This window comes from Abrus precatorius, unplaced genomic scaffold, assembly GCF_003935025.1.
Source record: "Abrus precatorius isolate BTA unplaced genomic scaffold, Abrus_2018 Scaffold3, whole genome shotgun sequence".
Taxonomy (NCBI): domain Eukaryota; kingdom Viridiplantae; phylum Streptophyta; class Magnoliopsida; order Fabales; family Fabaceae; genus Abrus; species Abrus precatorius.
In genome coordinates this window covers 28,058,155-28,077,907 of record NW_020874373.1, presented here as the reverse complement: position 1 = coordinate 28,077,907, position 19,753 = coordinate 28,058,155, and the positions used below count along the sequence as shown (strand labels likewise).

Below are 19,753 nucleotides of genomic sequence, written 5' to 3'. Positions count from 1 at the left end.
ACCTATTTGCTTATGATTTCAGTTTTTGTATTAGTTAACCGATGGATTTAACTTTTTGATTTGTTTCTAGTTGGGGATTAAGATTCTACCTAGTAGTTAAGCATGTTGCCTTAGTTGACACTGTTGATTGATTACTCCCACATTAATTTAGGACTATTTTTGGTCTCATATTTAGCATTATAATTTGCCAATGTAATGAATCTCACTTATTCTATCTTTAAATAATTCATCCTAAGCTGTAATTACTAATAATCAGGTTCTAACTTGCAAGGGATATTGGAGATATAGTTTGCTAATTAATTGGAAAGTCAATTAGTTAGGACCTTAATCACATGTGATTAGTAGTTATTTGATTTATTTCATATATAAACAATCATAAAAACTTATATGTAATCATCTTACTTCACATATAAATTTTACAAATATAATTTCTCTAGTTCATATTGATACCAGTCACACCACTGCCCCGAGTATAACTACATTTTATTTGGTTTCAAAGTCAAGATTAAGAGAATGTGAAATAGATAAATTGGATAGGTTTTAAACCAAATTACAATAGATAAAAATAAATAAATATCCAATTCATTCATTTAAAATATATTATATTTTATTTTAAAAATTTATTTTTATAAATAAATTTTAATATATATGCACATTCAACTCTATAAAATTTATATATGACTTATCCTTTAAAGAGTTGTGTTTAATTAATAGGCTTTGGACTTTTTAATTTATTAGATTATAAAACATTATGGATGATCCATTATCTATATAATAATAAATGGTAATTCAATCCAGTTCATCCATCAATTTTTTTCTATTTGGAAGCTTGTCTTTTAGTTTTTGTTCCTTTCAATTGTTTTTTTATTTTTGAGTCTTTCTTTGTTTAACGTAAAATCCCTTGCATACAATTTGGTCTCAATATTTAAAAAATAAATACAAATTATGGCACGGCTTTGAATTTCACACAAGGAAATTAACAACTAACCCCCAAAAATGATCGTAAAAAGAAATTTGAAGGATTAAATATTAAAATGAGTTCTTAATATTTATAATTCGAAGGATTAAAAAGATTTTTTATTTCTTATTTCTTAAAAGGGAAGTGTTTGTAGCTTGATTTTTCTCATATTCAATTATACTAAGATATCCTATAGAAACAACTAGATTTACACACCCAACATTTTCTTTTTCCATTACTTGACAAGTCTACAAAGTTCTTGTCAGTAACTCTTGGCGGCATTATCATACTTTTATGTAGCCTGAAACCTTAATGAGGGAAAAACTACTTGGCTTGAAGCGATTCTCAAAACATGATCTCTCTTTTTCCATCAAAGATGGCTTTCAAGAGTACAAAATAAAATGAGGCCTTGGATAGGGGCCAAAATGCACCGCTTTCCTTGGAAAGGAATCAAATAAATTTCCATTTGAGTGATCTATGAGATATGGAAATTACTTTATTATTCACACAGGGTACAGTCTTGGCCTATGTTGAGCATTTTTTATTTATGATGCTATCCAACCTAGTTATATTTAAAAGCTCACAATCATTGTCTGTGCTATTTGGGGGAAAACATGCCATTCATTCAAGAATAGCTAGGAAAATTTAACTGGGGTGGGGAAGTGGAGTGTTATCTATTGCATTTAAAACTCAGCAGAGTCGATGAGAGAATTTAGCTAATTGAAACCAATACTTTAAGGGTATTACTTAAGAAATCAAAAATAAAACTTTATTAAAAAATATAAAAAATACCCTCACTCTTATTATTTTTAATAAAAAAGTTAATTATTAATTCATGAATTAGAACAATAGTAAGCGAGAATCAATCTTCCTCTGAAACAAAAGCACAAAATGAAATTGATCCCTCTCAAGTGAGTTGTTATTATTCATATCCTCCAAGAAGGAATCAAAAGGACCATCATACTGGGAAAGGAGCGGTACATGAAGGAATAAAGTGGTGACATGCCACAATGATGGCATTGCATCACTGGCATATATATTTGCCCTATCATTGCACTCTGTCCCTGTAAGAGTGTGTTTGTGTGTGCTTGTTTGTGTCACAATACAAGTAGGTTCTCTTTTCTGCATTGCTTAACTTTTCCAGCTTAAATTACGCAAGCACCAGCTTTTATTGAATGGCATCCCTGCTGGGTGGGGCATCTCCAACTTCATAATAATATATATGATTATAGGAACTTTTGCATTCTAGTATTAAACACAAAGGTCACATTCACATGCATGATCAGGGTACCATTCGAATCATCTAAAGAAGATAGTAGCCAAACTATGCGATATATATGAACACAATTTGGACTACTTAGAGGACCAAGGCGTGATTCCATAACTTACATAAAAATTGAATGCGTAAATTCTGTGCATACCCATGCAAAAATCAATAAGCAGCACAGGCAAGGACATCATTTAGGCAGTATCCCATGCTTTAAGCTTGAATTTAAGTATAATTATTAATTTATATTTAAAATATAACATCTTATTTTAAAAGAATACTAAAGCATACAAATACATATACAAGTAAACATCTTCTGTTATAAGCAGAATAAAAGTAACAATAATTTAGTATCTGATAGTTTTGGGCCTAAGTGCCCCATCCCCACAATGTATTATATCGCAGCTAAGGAAGTTTGTACTGGCATCAACCTGGCCACTGACATTCCTGGCCGTTTATCATTTTCTACCTCTTTCCAAGCTATAATATCTTCACTGACCCTCTCAGATTCGCTTAGCATTTTCGTGAAACGTTTACTTTGTTAAATCATTAATAATTGACACTGTACGAAAATACTTTAGTCTTCAAAAATATTTTTCCTGCATACTATTACTAAGCATTTTTGCATTTTCCAAAAATGGATAAAGTAAATCTAGTTAAATATTTGTACCCCAAGTTTCGTATCCTATTGAACCATTTAGATGGACCTACCTCGATTTATGTTACAAAAAAATACAGAAGTGGCTGTAATAGAACGTAAACCATATTTTGTACACTATATATAGATAGGGTCTACTAGATTTATTTGTCTTTCTTTCATATAACATGGCATTATTATGATAGTAGCAAGTGATATAAAAGATCCAAATCCAATTTTGATGGGTGCCCTTAAATGTTGGGATCTGTGTTTCTAATAACGGTGTATACATGAACCAATAATGGTGACACCATTGGCCATAAAGTTTAGCTTTAATTATGAAACAAATACCGCAAGCTTAGGCAAGATAGGCTTTAATTATGAAGCTATATATATTCATTGGCTAGTTCACAAGCTTTACTCTAGACATGAAACACCAATCCATGGTTGGGGGGTACTGATAGTGATGAAATAGTTGAGAAACATGATACCTCATCTGATTAGACCAGTTGTTAGAGCAACGTGTTGGCCAGAAGAAAACGCCTGTTACCCATGCCAAAAGGAAAAAGGGATGTGATTGGTCAGTCTTAGAAAGGGAAACTTGGAGGGAATTTGAACTTCAAAAATGGAATTGGATACACACAAGGATTGGGACAATTCATACACCATTATTATGTGTCATAAGCACATGCTAAAAGCACCATGTACTCGTTAATATCACTTGCCATCATTTCATATTGAATAGTGTTACATTTCTTATTATCATAATATTTTATCAAAAGAAGGAATTAAATACAATTAAATGTATTTAATATCGTAAAAAACATAAAATTATATTTAATATCTTGTTTATGTAATAAATAAAAATAATGTTAGAGGGAAATTAAGGTTGTTCTTTCAAATTTAGGAATTAATCGAGCTTTATTGCCTTTTGCTAACCACCAAACTCGTTATTGAAGGCAATGTACCCTTTAATAATTAGTATAAAGTATTTGGTAAGCAATTATTTTGGGAAATAATCTGTGTTTTTTAAGCAAATTATAAAGCTCTTTTTAATTTTTATGCATGTTATTTTTAATTTATGTTTAAAGGATTTTGTTGGCATTGTAAGCATTTAGAAATAGTATATTTTTATTTAAAAACACATTTTTTATTTGAAAAATATTTTTATTAAATATTTCTTTTTTAATAAATATTTATTACTTTTGGAGTGCTTAAACTCAGTTCTATGAGTTATGATTAACAATTTTCATATTTAAAAGACTTAAGTAAGGTTTTGGTTCTCAAAAATTCATGATTTTCTTATTTGATTTCTCACTTTTAATTATTTTTTTAAACAAGTTCCAATTTTTATTTTTATTTTATATGATTTCTCTATTAGTATTTTTTTTTTTTAAGTTATGTACCTAAGTAACCCATAACTTAACTCATAATATGACAAATAGTTGATGTACATGATGATTTGACATCCACATTTTCATTCTCTTTCATATTTTTAGATTTTAATTTCAAAATTTTTAAATTTATAAGCTAAAATTTTATTTGAAAAAACAAAAAATATAATGTTAATAATGACACTTCTCATTCATTTTATCTCTTAGTTCAACTATATAACTCAACTCAAATATTATTTAAACAAATAAGAAATTAACAAATTACTAATAGAGCCAAAATAAAAAATAATTACTTTTAATAGACTATATTGAAAAAAATTAAGGAGGGACTAAATGAGAAAATCACAAATTTTTAGATCAAAAATGCTATTTAAGTCTATTTAAAAACATTTTACCTTTATATAAAACTTTACAAAAAAAAAATTATTATTATAAATCAAGCTTGAAAAGCTGTTACCCCAAAATTTTAACAATGTTTTTTTTCTTTTTAAATTGGAGGGACAAATACAGAAACAAAAATGATTACATAATTCCAATCCATCGTTTCGTATTTAGGTAAGAGTAATAATTGTCTCAACGGCTAAAATTTAATTTTAATTTTAATTTGACATTATCTTTACTCAATAATGAATGCACATCATGTGCCATGTTTTTAATTTTTTGTGGACTGACATAGTACTATGAGGGTACATGAGATTTTCGCATTAACCCTTGTATCAGCAGGGTCAGTTTTATAAGTTCGGGAACTCGAATTAACCATTCTTTACACATTAATTAGTTCATTACATTCTTCACTGATAATGATTTCTCACCATGTAAAAACCATGGTGCACAAAATAATAATAATAATAATGGGAAGACTACGCACATGGTACACAAGGAGGAAAATATGAATTGGAAAATTTCTATAGCACATGCTGATGCTAAAAATCGTTTAACAACAATGGCAATGGATCAGGGCTGCAATATGTTAAAAAGCACAACCGATTTACAATATGATTAATTAATACAAATCAATGCTACCAATATTTCCTAGTAACAAAATCTTCTAATTGCTGGTTGTAACTTCCCTATGGCAATGTTGCAGCAGATCCACTTGGTGCAGCAGAAGCTCATAAATCTATGCACCATTCTTTGCAGTGTCAGCAAGGAGTGCATGACCATCTTCCACAACCTTACCATTTGCTTGAGTTCTCTGCCTCTGAACAAAGTGACAACCACCATGTCATGTCAAGATCATAGACAATGACATTACATAAAAAGAAGAGAGCAAAAAAGGACGAGTAGATAGATTCAGCATACCCAATCAGCAGGGTCACCAGAATTCCCATTCAATAACTTGTGGTTCTCTTCTTTGGTCCTGCCATCTTTGTCCTTGGTGCTCAATGGTAGCAGCAAGGTTGCAGCTGCACTTGTCCGGTCTGGCAATTCTGTGGAATAACTAAGTTAGCACAACACCAAATTCAAGTTCAATGTAAGTGGCAATAGCACATGTAATTATGTCCAAATGTGCAAACCTGGCAATTTCTTCTCAACAAAAAACACCACCAAATTAACAGTATACCTGCGAGGGATCAAAACATTCAATCAAAAAGGACATGGACCACACAATTTTAATATTAGAATTCAGAAAATGCTCCTCACCAGGCAACAACTACATCAACTGTATAATGTTTCCGAGATGCTATTATCAAGAGAGACTGACATACAGCAAGCAACCACCCTAGCTGCTTTATACACCTACAGAAGTTAATGAATAATCACAATAAGTTATAACTTATTATAGGAATGGCGAGTTAATGCGGTAAAATGCCTATGTAAAAGAAACTTGGGAGCCAATTTACCTTTTTGTGCCATATCTATGATATGTAAGAACAAAGACTAAAGTAAAGATCATGTGCGACGAAAATATCAGATCACCACATCCATATATCATGCCGTGGGGAACTGCAGCAAACAAAATCAAATGAGCACCAAAACAATGACAAAGGCATCTAAGATAAACAACTACAGTGCTATAGATACTTACAATTAATCAAGAGGACTTCTAGGAAACTTTCCGGACGAGGCAGTGTAGCAAGTTTAGATCCCTGCATAGCACATAACGTGGTGTTAAGTTAATAAATAACTAAATAAACTCGCACATAGTTTACACAAGATGTTTGTTTAAACAGCAGACATTCTCAAGTAAGCATACCTCACGGCAATGGTAGTTTGGACCAGGAAGCTGAGTAGCATAAAATGTCACTATGCGAAGAGCCTGGGAAGCCTGCAGTTAACAATTATAGATGAGCCAAACTTATCAGAAAGCTGTCATACATTGCATCCGTATTTAATAGGTTATTAAATCAACCTCAAAAATTGGAATGACCATGTATTCACTCCACTTATAAAGGAAGTGAAGGAACATATACAAGTCAATGATCATCACAAGGGTCATTTCCCAGATTATTTATATCTTTTCTCATGACTTAAATTGATCAACTTATTAAGCATTGAACATAATTTGCTTCCAAAACAATGGAAATTATCGATTTCTATATAAGATGCCTCATGGAATTAAATCTGTAAGACTCAGAACTAATAAAGGGTTAAAAATAATATGCAACGTATGATTGTCATGAAAAGTAGCATAAAGTAATCTGTCTTACTTTTACACAAATGCATGGAAGTTTCACTAGACTTGAGAGCTGAGATGCCAAATCATGACATTACTTTTTAATAATCAACATTACCCTTGTTGACATTAAGGATTGGATTTTATGTTGGCAATACACTATAATTGAACCTCTAACCCTAAGTACTCAAGTCACATGTTTAAATAGAGTTCTAAATGAATTAGACAATAATAAACGCATGATAAACACTTACAACTAAGAATGCTAGAACCCTGCACCATATTAGAGCCGTGTAGATCTTTTTGCTCTTGAATACGAAAGGATGAAATGTCCACTGTAAAAGCACATATTGCAGAACAAATCATTAAATTTAAAACTTCATGAAAACTGTGATACTTATTGAAGACACAGTGAAAAATAAAATACTGGCTACAGAGAGAAAGCAGAGAAAGGAGAGAATGATAAAGTATGGTCGAGAATTCTTACAAGGACAAAGGATAAAAAGATAAAGGTAAACAGTGTTTCACTAATGTAAGCTTTGTCTTGCCCAAGCTCCTGTAACAGCACCAAGATTGAAAATTCAAAAGGCAATGCTAGGTAAGACGGATTTTTCAAGAGAGGCAGAGAAAAGGGAATGACAATTACACACCGGAAGAAGTAAGAATCCAAGATCCTGTAGAGTAGGGCCAGGCCTATGTAAATAATGAACTCCTCGAGCAGCCAAACCATGTATATACTGTAAGGAAACAGTAATTTTGATTTAGATATGAAACCATAATATATAAATAAATAAATAAATAAAAGTATATAAAACTAATAATAAATTAATGTATTATACAATAATTCATCATGCATAACGTTAGACAAGGATATAAAGCTTAGAAATATGTATACAAAACTTTGTCATTCTTATTTCTATTCCTTTTCTCAAACTATATATATAATAAACAGTTGCCTTCAACAAGTATCTCCAAACTATTAAAGGTTTCTTTTCTTTCAATAAGAGAAATGAAACATTTGATCATGTGGGAAGCAGAGAGCTCCACATGGACTAATTTTGAGCAACCAGCATTTCATTTAGGAATCAATAATTGATCCAATTTTGAGCATGCATGGAATGCCAAATCCTTATAGTTGCAGTACATGACAAACAACGTTTGCACAGTTACCATTTCCTTGACTTTTCCCTCATTGAAATATCAAGATATCAAACTCTTGACACTAGATGATAATTGTTGACAGAATAGTATTTAGTTATTAAACTCAAAAGATTAGTATATTAAACCTGGTTTCTAATAAAGAAAGCAAGCAATCTTGACAAGCAACCACACCAACATGAAGAAAAACTTTTTGTAGCGTTCAAGTAAAGTTCCCACAACCACATGTGAGAACTAATTCAATCTATACTCCACAAGAAAGAAAAAAAAAAAGAACCTTTGCATCCTTTTTACAAAAAGGGTAGCCAGAACAAACCACAATTAAAATTACATAAGATTGATCAAAGTAAAAGGAGAAAGCAACCTGAAAAATAAGACCAGCGAGAAGGTACTTCCAATTCTCCCCAAGGAGGTTAATCTCTGTAGTTGTCTCTGCACAAATTCTCTTCCAAAGCTGCACATCAAAACATTTAAACAATGATTATAATTAACAATTTTGAGAGGGAAAAAGGAAACCATTTCCAGATGAATAACAAGTTGTACTGAATATCAAAAACTGTCCAAAAGAACAAAAACAACCAACCTTGGAAGCCTCGCGACGAATGTAAAGCGACATGTTCTTCTTGTTTGTGATGTTGTTGTTGTTGTTTTTGTTATGTTGTTGATGCTGTTGTAACCGTGTAACGACCACTTCCATATTACTTCATAACGACACTATTAAGGTCAACATCATTGCCCTCCAAAAACACACCAACAATCGCATCAGAACCCAGATAGGAATCAATCCTTTTTCCACACTGCCACTACGAAAAACCGAATTTTCCTTAGAAAAACACAACCACCAGGCAGAATCGAGAGACAAACACAACCGGGGCTTCAAAAATCCGATTCAAAAGCACAGAAGAAACGAAGAGGATCTGAGAGAAGAACCGAAACCCAGAAAGGAGGAGATCGAGAGAACCCAAATGATGATCCCAAATTGCCCAGTTCCCAGAAAATTAAAATTAAAGGGGTTCTCTGAAATGGAACGAGAATTACAATGGTGAAAATGGGTGTTTGGGCTCCGCTTTCTCTCTCTCTCTCTCTCTCTGTGCTTTCTTTCTCTTCCCTTTCTCGCTTGGTCTGACTGCAATGCACACGCGAGTTGAACACGGAGAAGACGGTTGAGAAGAGGAAGAGAATGAAGAATATATATATATATATATATATATATATATATATTTATTTATTTATTTATATTAAGGAAGTTTCTTTTTTTATATCCACATTTTGAAATTTTCTCTCGTTAAAAAAGAAGGGTTGATTTTTCTATTATGAGATTTTGAATAGGAAAACGAAAAAGAAGGGAAGATGATGAAGAGTGAGAAAGGTACATTGAAATAGATAGACTAGATTTAGATACATGCTTTGACGCCACCAACACACGTTGTCCCTCTTACTTTCTCTCTCCTGTTGTGGAGCGTGCTGTTACTAGGAAAGTGAGAGACAAGGACAAACAAAACCTTAATAAAGTTAATAGAATCTTCCAGTATTGAAAATTAGTATTAGTAAAAATAAATTATTTAAAAAAATGATCTTAAATTGTTTTTTATTATTATTCTTTGTTTGAAAATTAGGAAAAATGATTATTTTGGTGGCTAATAGCAACAAAGATTTTAGTAGAAGGAAGAAAAAAAGAAAAGGGTGGCTATGGATCATTTCGGATCCCCCGGCTTCGGCCTGCTAATTTCATGATAGTTTGCGCAGTGATTTTCCCTTTTCTGAACCAGACATGCTTTAATTTTTGTATTTATTATATAAATTGTGTAACTCTTTTTTTACCTGATCTTTTAAGCTCTCGTAAGTAGTTAGTAGGGTATGTAAGCTACAGTTATTTTATTTCAAATTTTGTTAGTTTTTCATTAATAACTATAAAATATTTTTTGTACGAAAATTTATTCAAAAGAACTACAATAAATACTTTTATTACGACTTTTTTAAAGGAAAAAGATATAATGAATTAATTAATTAATAGAAACAGGAAACTACAACTGGAAGAAATTTACAATTTTTAAAAATTTATATTATATAATTTATGTATAATGTATGCATTTTAGATTTGTATAGTAATAAATTTATTATACACCATACACATGTTTTTTAAAAAATTTAAATAAAAAATAAAATTATAATATATTTCCTTTTAATTTTTGTTTGCACAAATGCCTTTTCTAAGTTTAATAAATCGTGTAATTTAAAAAAAAAGCTTTTATTACAATAAGTTAAAAATTTAAGATTTTTAAAATTAAAAAAATAAACCAAAATTGAATAAAACACTGAATATTAAATGTAGGATAAATTATGTAGTGTAGTTAAAAAGAGAGCAATACTTAATTAAAAGTGCTTTTGTTGAATACTATTACATGTCAACTTTTATACAAATTTGAGAGTCAAATTTTTTATTTTTTATTTATAATGAACAGGGCTTAAAAATTTAAGACAGAAACAACCAAACCTAACAAACTAATATGGGGAAACAAATTGCACAATCATCCTCAGTAAGGAGAAAAACTACCGAAAGAGGAAGGAAAATAATCAACAAATTATATTTGAAATATTATAAGTCTAGTTAACAAGAAAATCAACATAATAATTAGTCTCTTTATAAACATAATAGAGACTAATAATTTTAAGGGACTGAATTTAATCTCTAATTTTCCTAATAATTGGAAAAAATCTACAGTACAAGAAATATCATAACTAATCATATGAATGGCTATTTTTGAATTTATTTCTACAATTATGTCCTTTAATTCAAGCTTTTATGCAAGATAAAGGCTAGAAAAAATAGCCTACAATTCAAAGGCAGAACAAATATTTACTTTGTACTTGCCAATTTGAGGAGGAAACCAGGCAATCAAAGTTCCTCCTATTTGCAAGTACTATTAGGAAAGGAGAAATAAAAACCAATCTCAAACTTAATGGATTTCACATAATTATGAGATTTAAAGATAATATCATTCTAATTAAGACTTCTATTATTGAAAATCTAGTCATATCTATTTCTCTAAATAAATCAAGTAGTAACAACAAACAGATTATTCTAATTAGTTAAAATATTAGAAAACTAATTAGTTAAATTGAAATAAAGCCACTTACGTTAATTAAGAATGAATTAGTTAAATTGAAATAAAGCCACTTACGTTAATAAAAAAATAAAATATTAAGAATGAATTAGTTAAATTGAAATAAAACTACTTACGTTAATTAAAAAAAATAAAGCTACTTACCTAAACCAATACTTAAGAAATAATATCAGATTTTTCAAGGATCAAATTATTCCAGATTTTTGCAGAAAAAAAAATCGGAAAGAACATGTATAATAGTTTTCGGGAGCTGAACAACATCTTCTATAAATATTAGAAGTTGAAAAACCTCTTTTAAAGGTAGATTTTCAAAGTAACGTCTTAATTTTTGGAGAGTCTTGCCAATTCTATACTGTAGAAAATAAACCAAACTTACCATATGCTAAAGAAGTAGGTTCTAGAAATTAGATAGCAGGGAGTTTTGAGGGAAAAAGTTCCATTAGGAGTAGGATACTAATTAATCAAATTAGGACCATCAAACAAATTAGGAGGAATTAAATTTTCAATGATAAATTTTGTTTATTCTAAAATAAATATATTTTACTTATTTTATAGTATTTTAAAGTAAAAAATATAAATAATATACTAATATAAAATTAATATATTAATTATTTATTCATTAATATAAATTATATATAATTATTTTAATTTAAAAATAAAAATAATTACCTTTTTTTTTCTCTTCAAACAACTCTTAAATTTAAGAGTTGAAGAAAAGGAGAAAATTTAATTTAAAAAAGAAGGAAAGACAAAGAGAAGGAGAATTAATAAAAAATAATAATTCAAAAGAATTTAAAAATATTTTACAAAAATTTTATAAATTTTTTTTATATTTAAAAATTTTCAAATAAAAATTACTAACGAATGAATTTTTCTCTTCCCTACTTTCTCCTTAAAATTATTTCTAAAACAAAGAGTAAGATTCTAAACAAATTGTCAACAGTGTTAACTTACTAATTCTCCTTACTTCATCAAATGTTGGTAATCGTACTTTCCCATGATTAAGTAATCTATAGCTTAAAAAATTCAATTAAAGTCGCTCTTTCTTGTAGAGAGATAGCATTATAAATAGGTTTGTGTATACTCATTTTGTTTGACAACCTTTGCCAAATAAGAAGAATAAGGGATATAACAATTTTTTTTATCATATGAAGTTTATGTAATAAATTTAAATATAAAATTTATTAAAAACAAATTTAATTTGGTAGTGTAATAAAATTAAAACCAAACAGAAATTAAGGTAAAGTCACCTTGTCCAAACCCACATCATGCAAGACGAAGTTTGGAGGGTTGGCCCAAACAGTATAAGGCGCGCTAGATAAAGCCCCCCAACTAGCTAAGCAGTGTGCTACTCTATTCAGCTCTCGAGGAATATGCAAGATATATAGTGTCCAACTCCTTCCCATCAACTCCCGCAATCTAGATATGACATCAGCATGAACATGCCACTTTGAAGGACCCCAGTTAGGTGACAAAGCTGTTGTCACTGTGCCCCGATAATCTGACTCACAGATCACAAATCGGTTGAAAGACCTTCTACCATAGCCAATAATTCAGCCCTTAGAAGGTTACCTTCCCTAAATGAATTTGTAAAGCCACACCTCCATTTTCCAGTACTATCTCTGATGACACCACTAGTACCCATCATATTGTTTCATGGCAACCAACTACCATCTACTGTAACCTTAACATAAGAGTAATCTGAAGGCCGCAAATCACATCTGTCTTTCAAGGCTTATTTTGTTTTTGAATCTTGAGGTTATCAGATGCGTCCATAATAATGTTCCATATCACATAATGGGAAGTTCATGCTATACCACCCAAAACAGTAGTGTTGGGTCGTCTCCAAACCCACTAAGCCATCATGGCCAGGCGTGCCACAAGCTTATACAGAATAATCGAATGCCACCATAAGGAAGCATTAGCTTCTGTAAAAAATCCTTCGCATTTCATGTGACTCCAAAGATGCTTGCAAATCATTTAGAGTCATTGTGTTGAGATCTTTTACTTCATCAATGGTGGCAACCATGTAATCAAAACGAGTTGATAACGTGTGCAAAATTTTCTCCATGATTTCTTTCTCCTGTATGTCATCGTCGTCGTTGTTTTTTATTTCATTAACAAGTTTGTCCATTCGTGAGAAATAGTTATGAATGTTTTCTTCTCTTCCTTGCTCCATTAGCTCGAACTGGCATTTTAAGCCTTGCAACTTTGTTCATTTGACTGGATTAGCACTTTCATATGTTTTGAGCAAAATTTTCCAAACCTCTTTTGCTGTTTTACCATAGAAAATTTTCTCAAGAACATGCAGCTCCACAGATTGACAAATCAAGAATAAAGCCTTTTCATTAAATAGACGATTTTTATCTACTTGTTGAATATCAACTTTTCCTTTATGTCCTTCAGTTAGTTCAGTAAAACCATCTTTGATAATTTCACCATAACCACTGCTTTTTAAACATAGCTCCATCAATCATTTTCACATGGCAAAATTTGATTTGCCATCAAACTTGAAGATAGTTGTTTGTACTTGTTGATCTTGATTTGCTCCCATGCTTGAACTTGCTGCCATTTCGATACAACAAGCTCTGATACTAGATGTTGGCAATTAAAAATAAAATTACCTTGTTAAAATTTATATGCTATGAGAAGAAAATATAAATATTCAAAGAACAAAATTTTAATCTCACAAAATATTTGTATTGAAAGAATAAATAATACACTCAAAATTTTGGCTTGTTGATAGCCAAATTTTGCAAAACACACAACACTCAAGTATATAACTCGTTGAAGTTCTTCTCTCTCTATTTTTTTTATGCTCCCTCTAGTACACAAATAGCTTACTAGCTTTTCCTATTTATAATACAATGATTAGGTTGTCAGCTTCCTAATAGTATGTGTCCAGCTTGCAATCCTATGCAATTTACCACCTCTAATACAACTAGTGATTTAACTTTTCAAAGCAATTTTTGTAGGCTAATTATACAGCTAGTAGATTGACATATTAAGTGGTTATAAACACAACTCATGTATAAATATAATCTAACGTAATGCAACCAGCAAATTTACCTATTCAAAGTAATAATTATTAGATTACTTTAATACTAGAAACTAATAAAATACAACTCATTCATCAGAAGTAAGTTGTAATTTTTGACTCCTTAAGACAAAGCTAAAATCCAGCACCTTCTAACAAATCGAAAGTGGTCAAGTTTATTTTACAATTGATTATAATTTCCTATTTTTGGGCTTCACAATCATTCACTCCCCATGGATGGGAGTCGTCTCCGAGATATGCGATATGCAGTTACTTGCCACATGTCCATAGCATCCACATAGAGCACACAAGATATGGAGTCCCTCATACTCAACCTTGTATCAAACGTCATTCAGACAGAATTTTCCCATCACTGGTTTATCTAAATCTATCTCAACACAAACCCGGGCAAATCTCCCATGAGTCATGTTCAGGGTATTCACATCAACCTTGATAGGTTTGCCTAGGGCAGAGGCAATAGTGAGAAGAACACTCTGGTCATAAAACATGAGTCCCAAACTCGAAAACCGTACCCAAGCTAAGGTACTGTCCACTCGAGCTTCAGAGGCTACGAATTTCGGAGTCCATGGTCTGACGATCAGGTAGTAATCGAAGATCATCCAGAGACCACCTTGCAATACCTGTTCTTTGTCAGCGTCCTCATCAAATTGCACCATATAGTAGCCATGTGAAATATCCATGAGCTCAAACCCCTCTTGTGGCTTCCAAATATTCCGTAACTTCTCTTTCATCATGAGAAAACCAATATTACGCCCAAGTAATTTAAACACCAAACATTTTCTCCATGGTTGAGACAGGTCTTCAAAAGTCTTTGGGGTGATATGAAACTTAGGGAGAAGGCGGTCTCCACCTTCAAGCTCCAGTGACATAACCCCCTCCTTAAGAAGATCACGAGTTGGCTTATGTTTCGAGGGAGCATCCGCCACTTTTTTCTTAAAAGACCATCGTGGTTTGAATGAATTTGTGTCAGGAGGTTTTAGCGGAATCTCCATGCTTCTTGGCTACGCTCTCCCAGAGATAGCATTCTCCATGATTTGTGTGTTGACGAAAATCAATAAATAATTTTTTTAATAAATTATACTAAAATAATTTATTAAAATTGATTAAAAATTTAAAACTTTTAATTTTTTTATAATCCCTTTTAAATGTTTTTAATTACATAACAATATTTTATTTTCTACCTCAATTTCATGTTTAGAGTGTGTTTGCATTAAATACTTGTTTAATAAATTTTTATTAATAACTTATATCTTAAATTTAATGATCAAATTTATTGGGATATACTAAAATATTTATTATAATAAAATATAAAAATTCATTAAAATAAATTAAAATTAACTTATAAAAATCACGTTATTTTTTCTTAGCTGTTAATAAGTTATTTCAAACATAGCCTTAATATTTGAGCAACATTTAGATTAAACTCATTTACTTTATAAAATACCGTTAATGTTTTATGATACATAACTATAGTTTGCTTAACCAATTTCAACTTTTTTTATCAGCAAAATATGTTTTTTAATAAAGAGTACACAGGGTAAGCTAATCCTTAGAACAATACATATATACCACTTTAAGATGTAAAATAAGACCCTAAAAATTGCATAAAATTAAATTAATACACTGTCGAGAGAAAGGATGAATGCCCAATGTTTTAGGCCAACCAAGGCCAAAATCTAATTTTGTTAATATCCATAATTCCCATTATGTCCGGTAGCTCTTCATTAAAGACAATGCCATTTATCTCATTTCAAATAGTCCAAATTACTTTAATCTAAATAAGAATTAAACCTTTTTACTGTGTTTAAATTTTAATAACATTTGTGCCACAAAAATGCCTCCCGTGTTCCATAAAAAGGGAATCATTAAAATCTAACTAGGCATAAGGGTTGCACCATTAAACTAATTTCGTTTTATTTGGAAATGTTAAAAAATAAAAAATTTTAAAATGATTATTTTTGTGGAATTTGAAAGTGGGTTAGTGACTGAGAGATACAGGTAGGCCACGTGGTCAAAGACGCTCTGCCGTTGCAAGTTGGAATGTGTGGCTTCTTTTACGCATGTCGTTTTGCCAGCCCATAGGGGAAATCTAACGGTCCACCGAGACCGCAATCAAATTCGGACAATATTTGAATGAGAAAATAATCATAAGAATTTCAGTAGATTGGTCATTAATAAAAGGATGCTTGTAAAATTGTCCTCCACACAAAAACAAAAGATTCAAAAACCTGTATTGGAAATTAAATTCATTTGTTTACCTTTATATTTGAGATTTTGGATTTAATATTGACTGAGAGAGAGAGAGAGAGAGATTGTTGATTGTTTATGGAAATTTAATTGGCCATTAAGCGTCAATTGACTGAAAAATAGCCAGGTTGAGATATACATCTTATTCATGGAGGGTAGGTAAGAATACGTACCAAATTAGAGTGCATTTTGCTTAAATATTGTTGTTGTGTGTAAGTAAGTATTAGAAAATAATTTTGAACATTAAATAATATATTAATTGGATTGTGTATTTGAGTAATTCGACTTACTCTTAAAATTCAATGCATGAACCAATTACATTGAGGATGTTGAATTGAATTTCTTGAATTGTAAAATATATCGATACCTGCTTACACTCCTAGTTTTTAGTCGAGTTGTGAAGGATTATTGTAAAAAAAATGAGAATTAATTGATGTGATATTCTGAAGTTGGTCGATAGGTATATACTATTCTCATAATTTTAGTTCACTAAAAGTTATTGGCCTCGTGTTGTCTACATGATCACTACATTATAAAAAAATTGTAATCATCCTTTTTAATACCAATAAAAGTAATGAATTAATATAGAAAATAGTTGATTAATAGTGAAGCTTTTATATATTTACCAAATCGAAACAGTACAAGTAGTCAATGCTCAATCAAACATATTTTTAAGTCTTTACTTTACCTTATCACAATTTATTAATTGCTTTATGTTTTAGTTTAACTATATCTTGTATGTGAGTCAACACCTAACCTTTTTCATATTGTAAAGTGACTATTTTGTCACTACTTATTTTAGGTACCTTTTGAAGTTGTCTTGAAACTCAATTGTCCGAAAATTAAGTTTCTATCTATTAATGAATAATTATATGAAAATTATTTTTACTTATTTTGTACACTTTAATTAATTAAACTGTTATTTTAGTTACCTGTTGTATTATATATATGGAATAATTCTCATATGATTAGATAATCTAATCACATGAAAAAATGTGATTAGATCAATATATAAGCAATAAATAACTGAAATAACAATTTAACTAACTAAAATAGGTGCAATCACCTAACAAGGAGAATATTAATTGGATTAGCGCCCCAATTAACTACAAGGGTTGAACAAATCGTTTCAGCAAAAGCATGGAGAATAAATAAAGCATGCTAACAATAACCCTGCGATGTTGAGGCAAGTTTTTGCAAATAAATTAAAATAAAATGCTATATATCTCATTTATTTCAGCATTTTTTTTATGAACGATTATTTTAATTAAAAAATATATTTTTTAATGCGTATATTTAATGTTCAAAAGATTAAAAAATCAATTTTTTATTATAATTATATTTTAAAATAAGAAGTATTCTGACTATCACACCAAAATAAAAATAACACTTTTTTTTTAATAAAATTAGAAAAAATACACAAGAAGTTAAAGACATGATTAAATATACAGATAGTTTTACATGCGAAGCAAGAAGATTTTGTATAACAATGATAATATTTTTTTTCTTACTTTTTTTCTTATATTCTATATAAATTTATAATTTACCTTTTTATTATATTATTCGTTACATCTTTATTTTTTTATTTTATTCTTCTTAAATCTATTTCACACCTGACAAACGGCTATGAAAATATTAGATTTAATTATATTTTTTTTCGCTTTAATTTGACATATATATGATTTTGATCCCTTTAATTTATTTTGAGTCAATTAAATCCTTCTAATTTTAAAATTATGTAAATTTAATTCTTTTATTATTTTTTTTCAACTTAAAACATTCAAATTTTTATGTTTTACTCAAAAATTTAATGAATTGAATTACAGTTAAACTATTTTAAATTCTCTTTTCTTTAAAACACACCAATCTAAACATCAAATTTTGATCAAAATAAAAGAAATGATATCTTTTTTCTTTTCAAATCATAATCTTACATCTAAAAAAAACTTCGAATTTTATCACAATTTTGCTAATATTTCTGTTTTTAATATTAAAATTATTTTATATAATATTTGTTCATCAATCTCTTAGTTATTTAGAAAAAATTAAATTTTAATATTTTTAAATAGAATAAAATTAATAAAGGAAACAAATTTACATTATTTTAAAAATAAAGATATTTAATTGACTAAAAAGATTAAAAGTCAAAATTATTGAACCTAGACCAAGTTAAAAGACAAAAAATATATATAAAAGAAATGTTAGCAAAACTCGGCACTCTGGTGGATATATTCTTCAATACATCATGGTGATTAGTTAGTATTTTAAGATTTTAAAATATTTGACTCATAAATAAATTGTTTTTTAAAAATTATTTTAAATTAAAAAACTTTTCACAACTTAAAATATATATATTTTAAAAATTCCTTTTAACATTCCTTAAAATAAAATAAAATTAATGTGCCTTAAAAATTAAGAAAATATTCTACATTTTTTAATGATTATTATAGTTAATTTTATATTAATTAATAATTAACTTTAAAATTATGAATACTGTAATATCATAAAATAAAGAGTTTTGTTAACTTTAGTTTTTAGAGTTAAAAATAAATAATTAATAATAATAAAATTTAAATAAAAAATATTTATTATATTTTTATAATTTTAATATAAAAATTATTTATAAATATTTAAAAGGATTGAAGTTAATAAAATTTTAAAATAAAAAATAAAATAGTAGAATAGAAATAAAAAAACATGCTCATTTATTTTTTAATGTTTTTTAAAGAACAAATTCTTAAAATAATGTTTTTTAAAAATATATTTCCTGTATAGGATCTTTTTGACACGTCAAAACCTGTTTCACATACTGTTTTGATTAAATATTTTTTTTTAAAATGCTATTTTATCTTCAACAGAAACGAAACTATCATACTGTACCATGTGTCATCATTTGGTGAGTTTCACTTAGTGTAGAGATGAAACTCACAGAATTGTGTCATGTGTCATGATCTGGATCAATTTACAAAAATGGTTAAAAAAAAGAAAAAATTTATATTCTAATATTATATTAAAATTTATTAAAAATAAAAAATTATAAAATTTAAGAATAAAAAAATTATATAATTTTTAATTAAATTAATTAATGACTACAAATATATTAAAAATGTATATTGAAATTACACTATATATACTATATGACGTTAAAAAGAATACATGCTAATAAAATTATAAATTTAAAAGTAATTATTTTAAAGTGTGAGTTATATTTTTTTTTTCTTTTTTCAAACTAGTTTGTAAGTTAGGTGTGATATTTAAAAATTTTAATAATTTATATAATAAATATATATTT

At 29.0% G+C, this 19,753-nt stretch overlaps 2 protein-coding genes across 2 annotated transcripts; both read right to left on the bottom strand.

The window, feature by feature from the left end:
- Window positions 1-4,958: 4,958 nt before the first annotated feature.
- On the bottom strand, window positions 4,959-9,302 carry LOC113861909 (phosphatidylinositol:ceramide inositolphosphotransferase 1-like). Its single transcript, XM_027495014.1, has 12 exons — window positions 8,615-9,302; window positions 8,396-8,485; window positions 7,524-7,610; window positions 7,361-7,429; window positions 7,128-7,208; window positions 6,454-6,525; window positions 6,286-6,346; window positions 6,101-6,203; window positions 5,901-5,996; window positions 5,774-5,820; window positions 5,559-5,686; window positions 4,959-5,457 (listed from the first exon to the last, which is right to left on the bottom strand). The coding sequence occupies exons 1-12, from the start codon at window positions 8,726-8,728 to the stop codon at window positions 5,377-5,379; spliced, it is 1,029 nt and encodes a 342-aa protein (XP_027350815.1). The 5' UTR covers window positions 8,729-9,302; the 3' UTR covers window positions 4,959-5,376.
- A 5,232-nt stretch (window positions 9,303-14,534) lies between these two features.
- LOC113862417 lies at window positions 14,535-15,206 on the bottom strand. Its single transcript, XM_027495504.1, has one exon. The coding sequence runs from the start codon at window positions 15,204-15,206 to the stop codon at window positions 14,535-14,537; it is 672 nt and encodes a 223-aa protein (XP_027351305.1).
- Window positions 15,207-19,753: the final 4,547 nt, after the last annotated feature.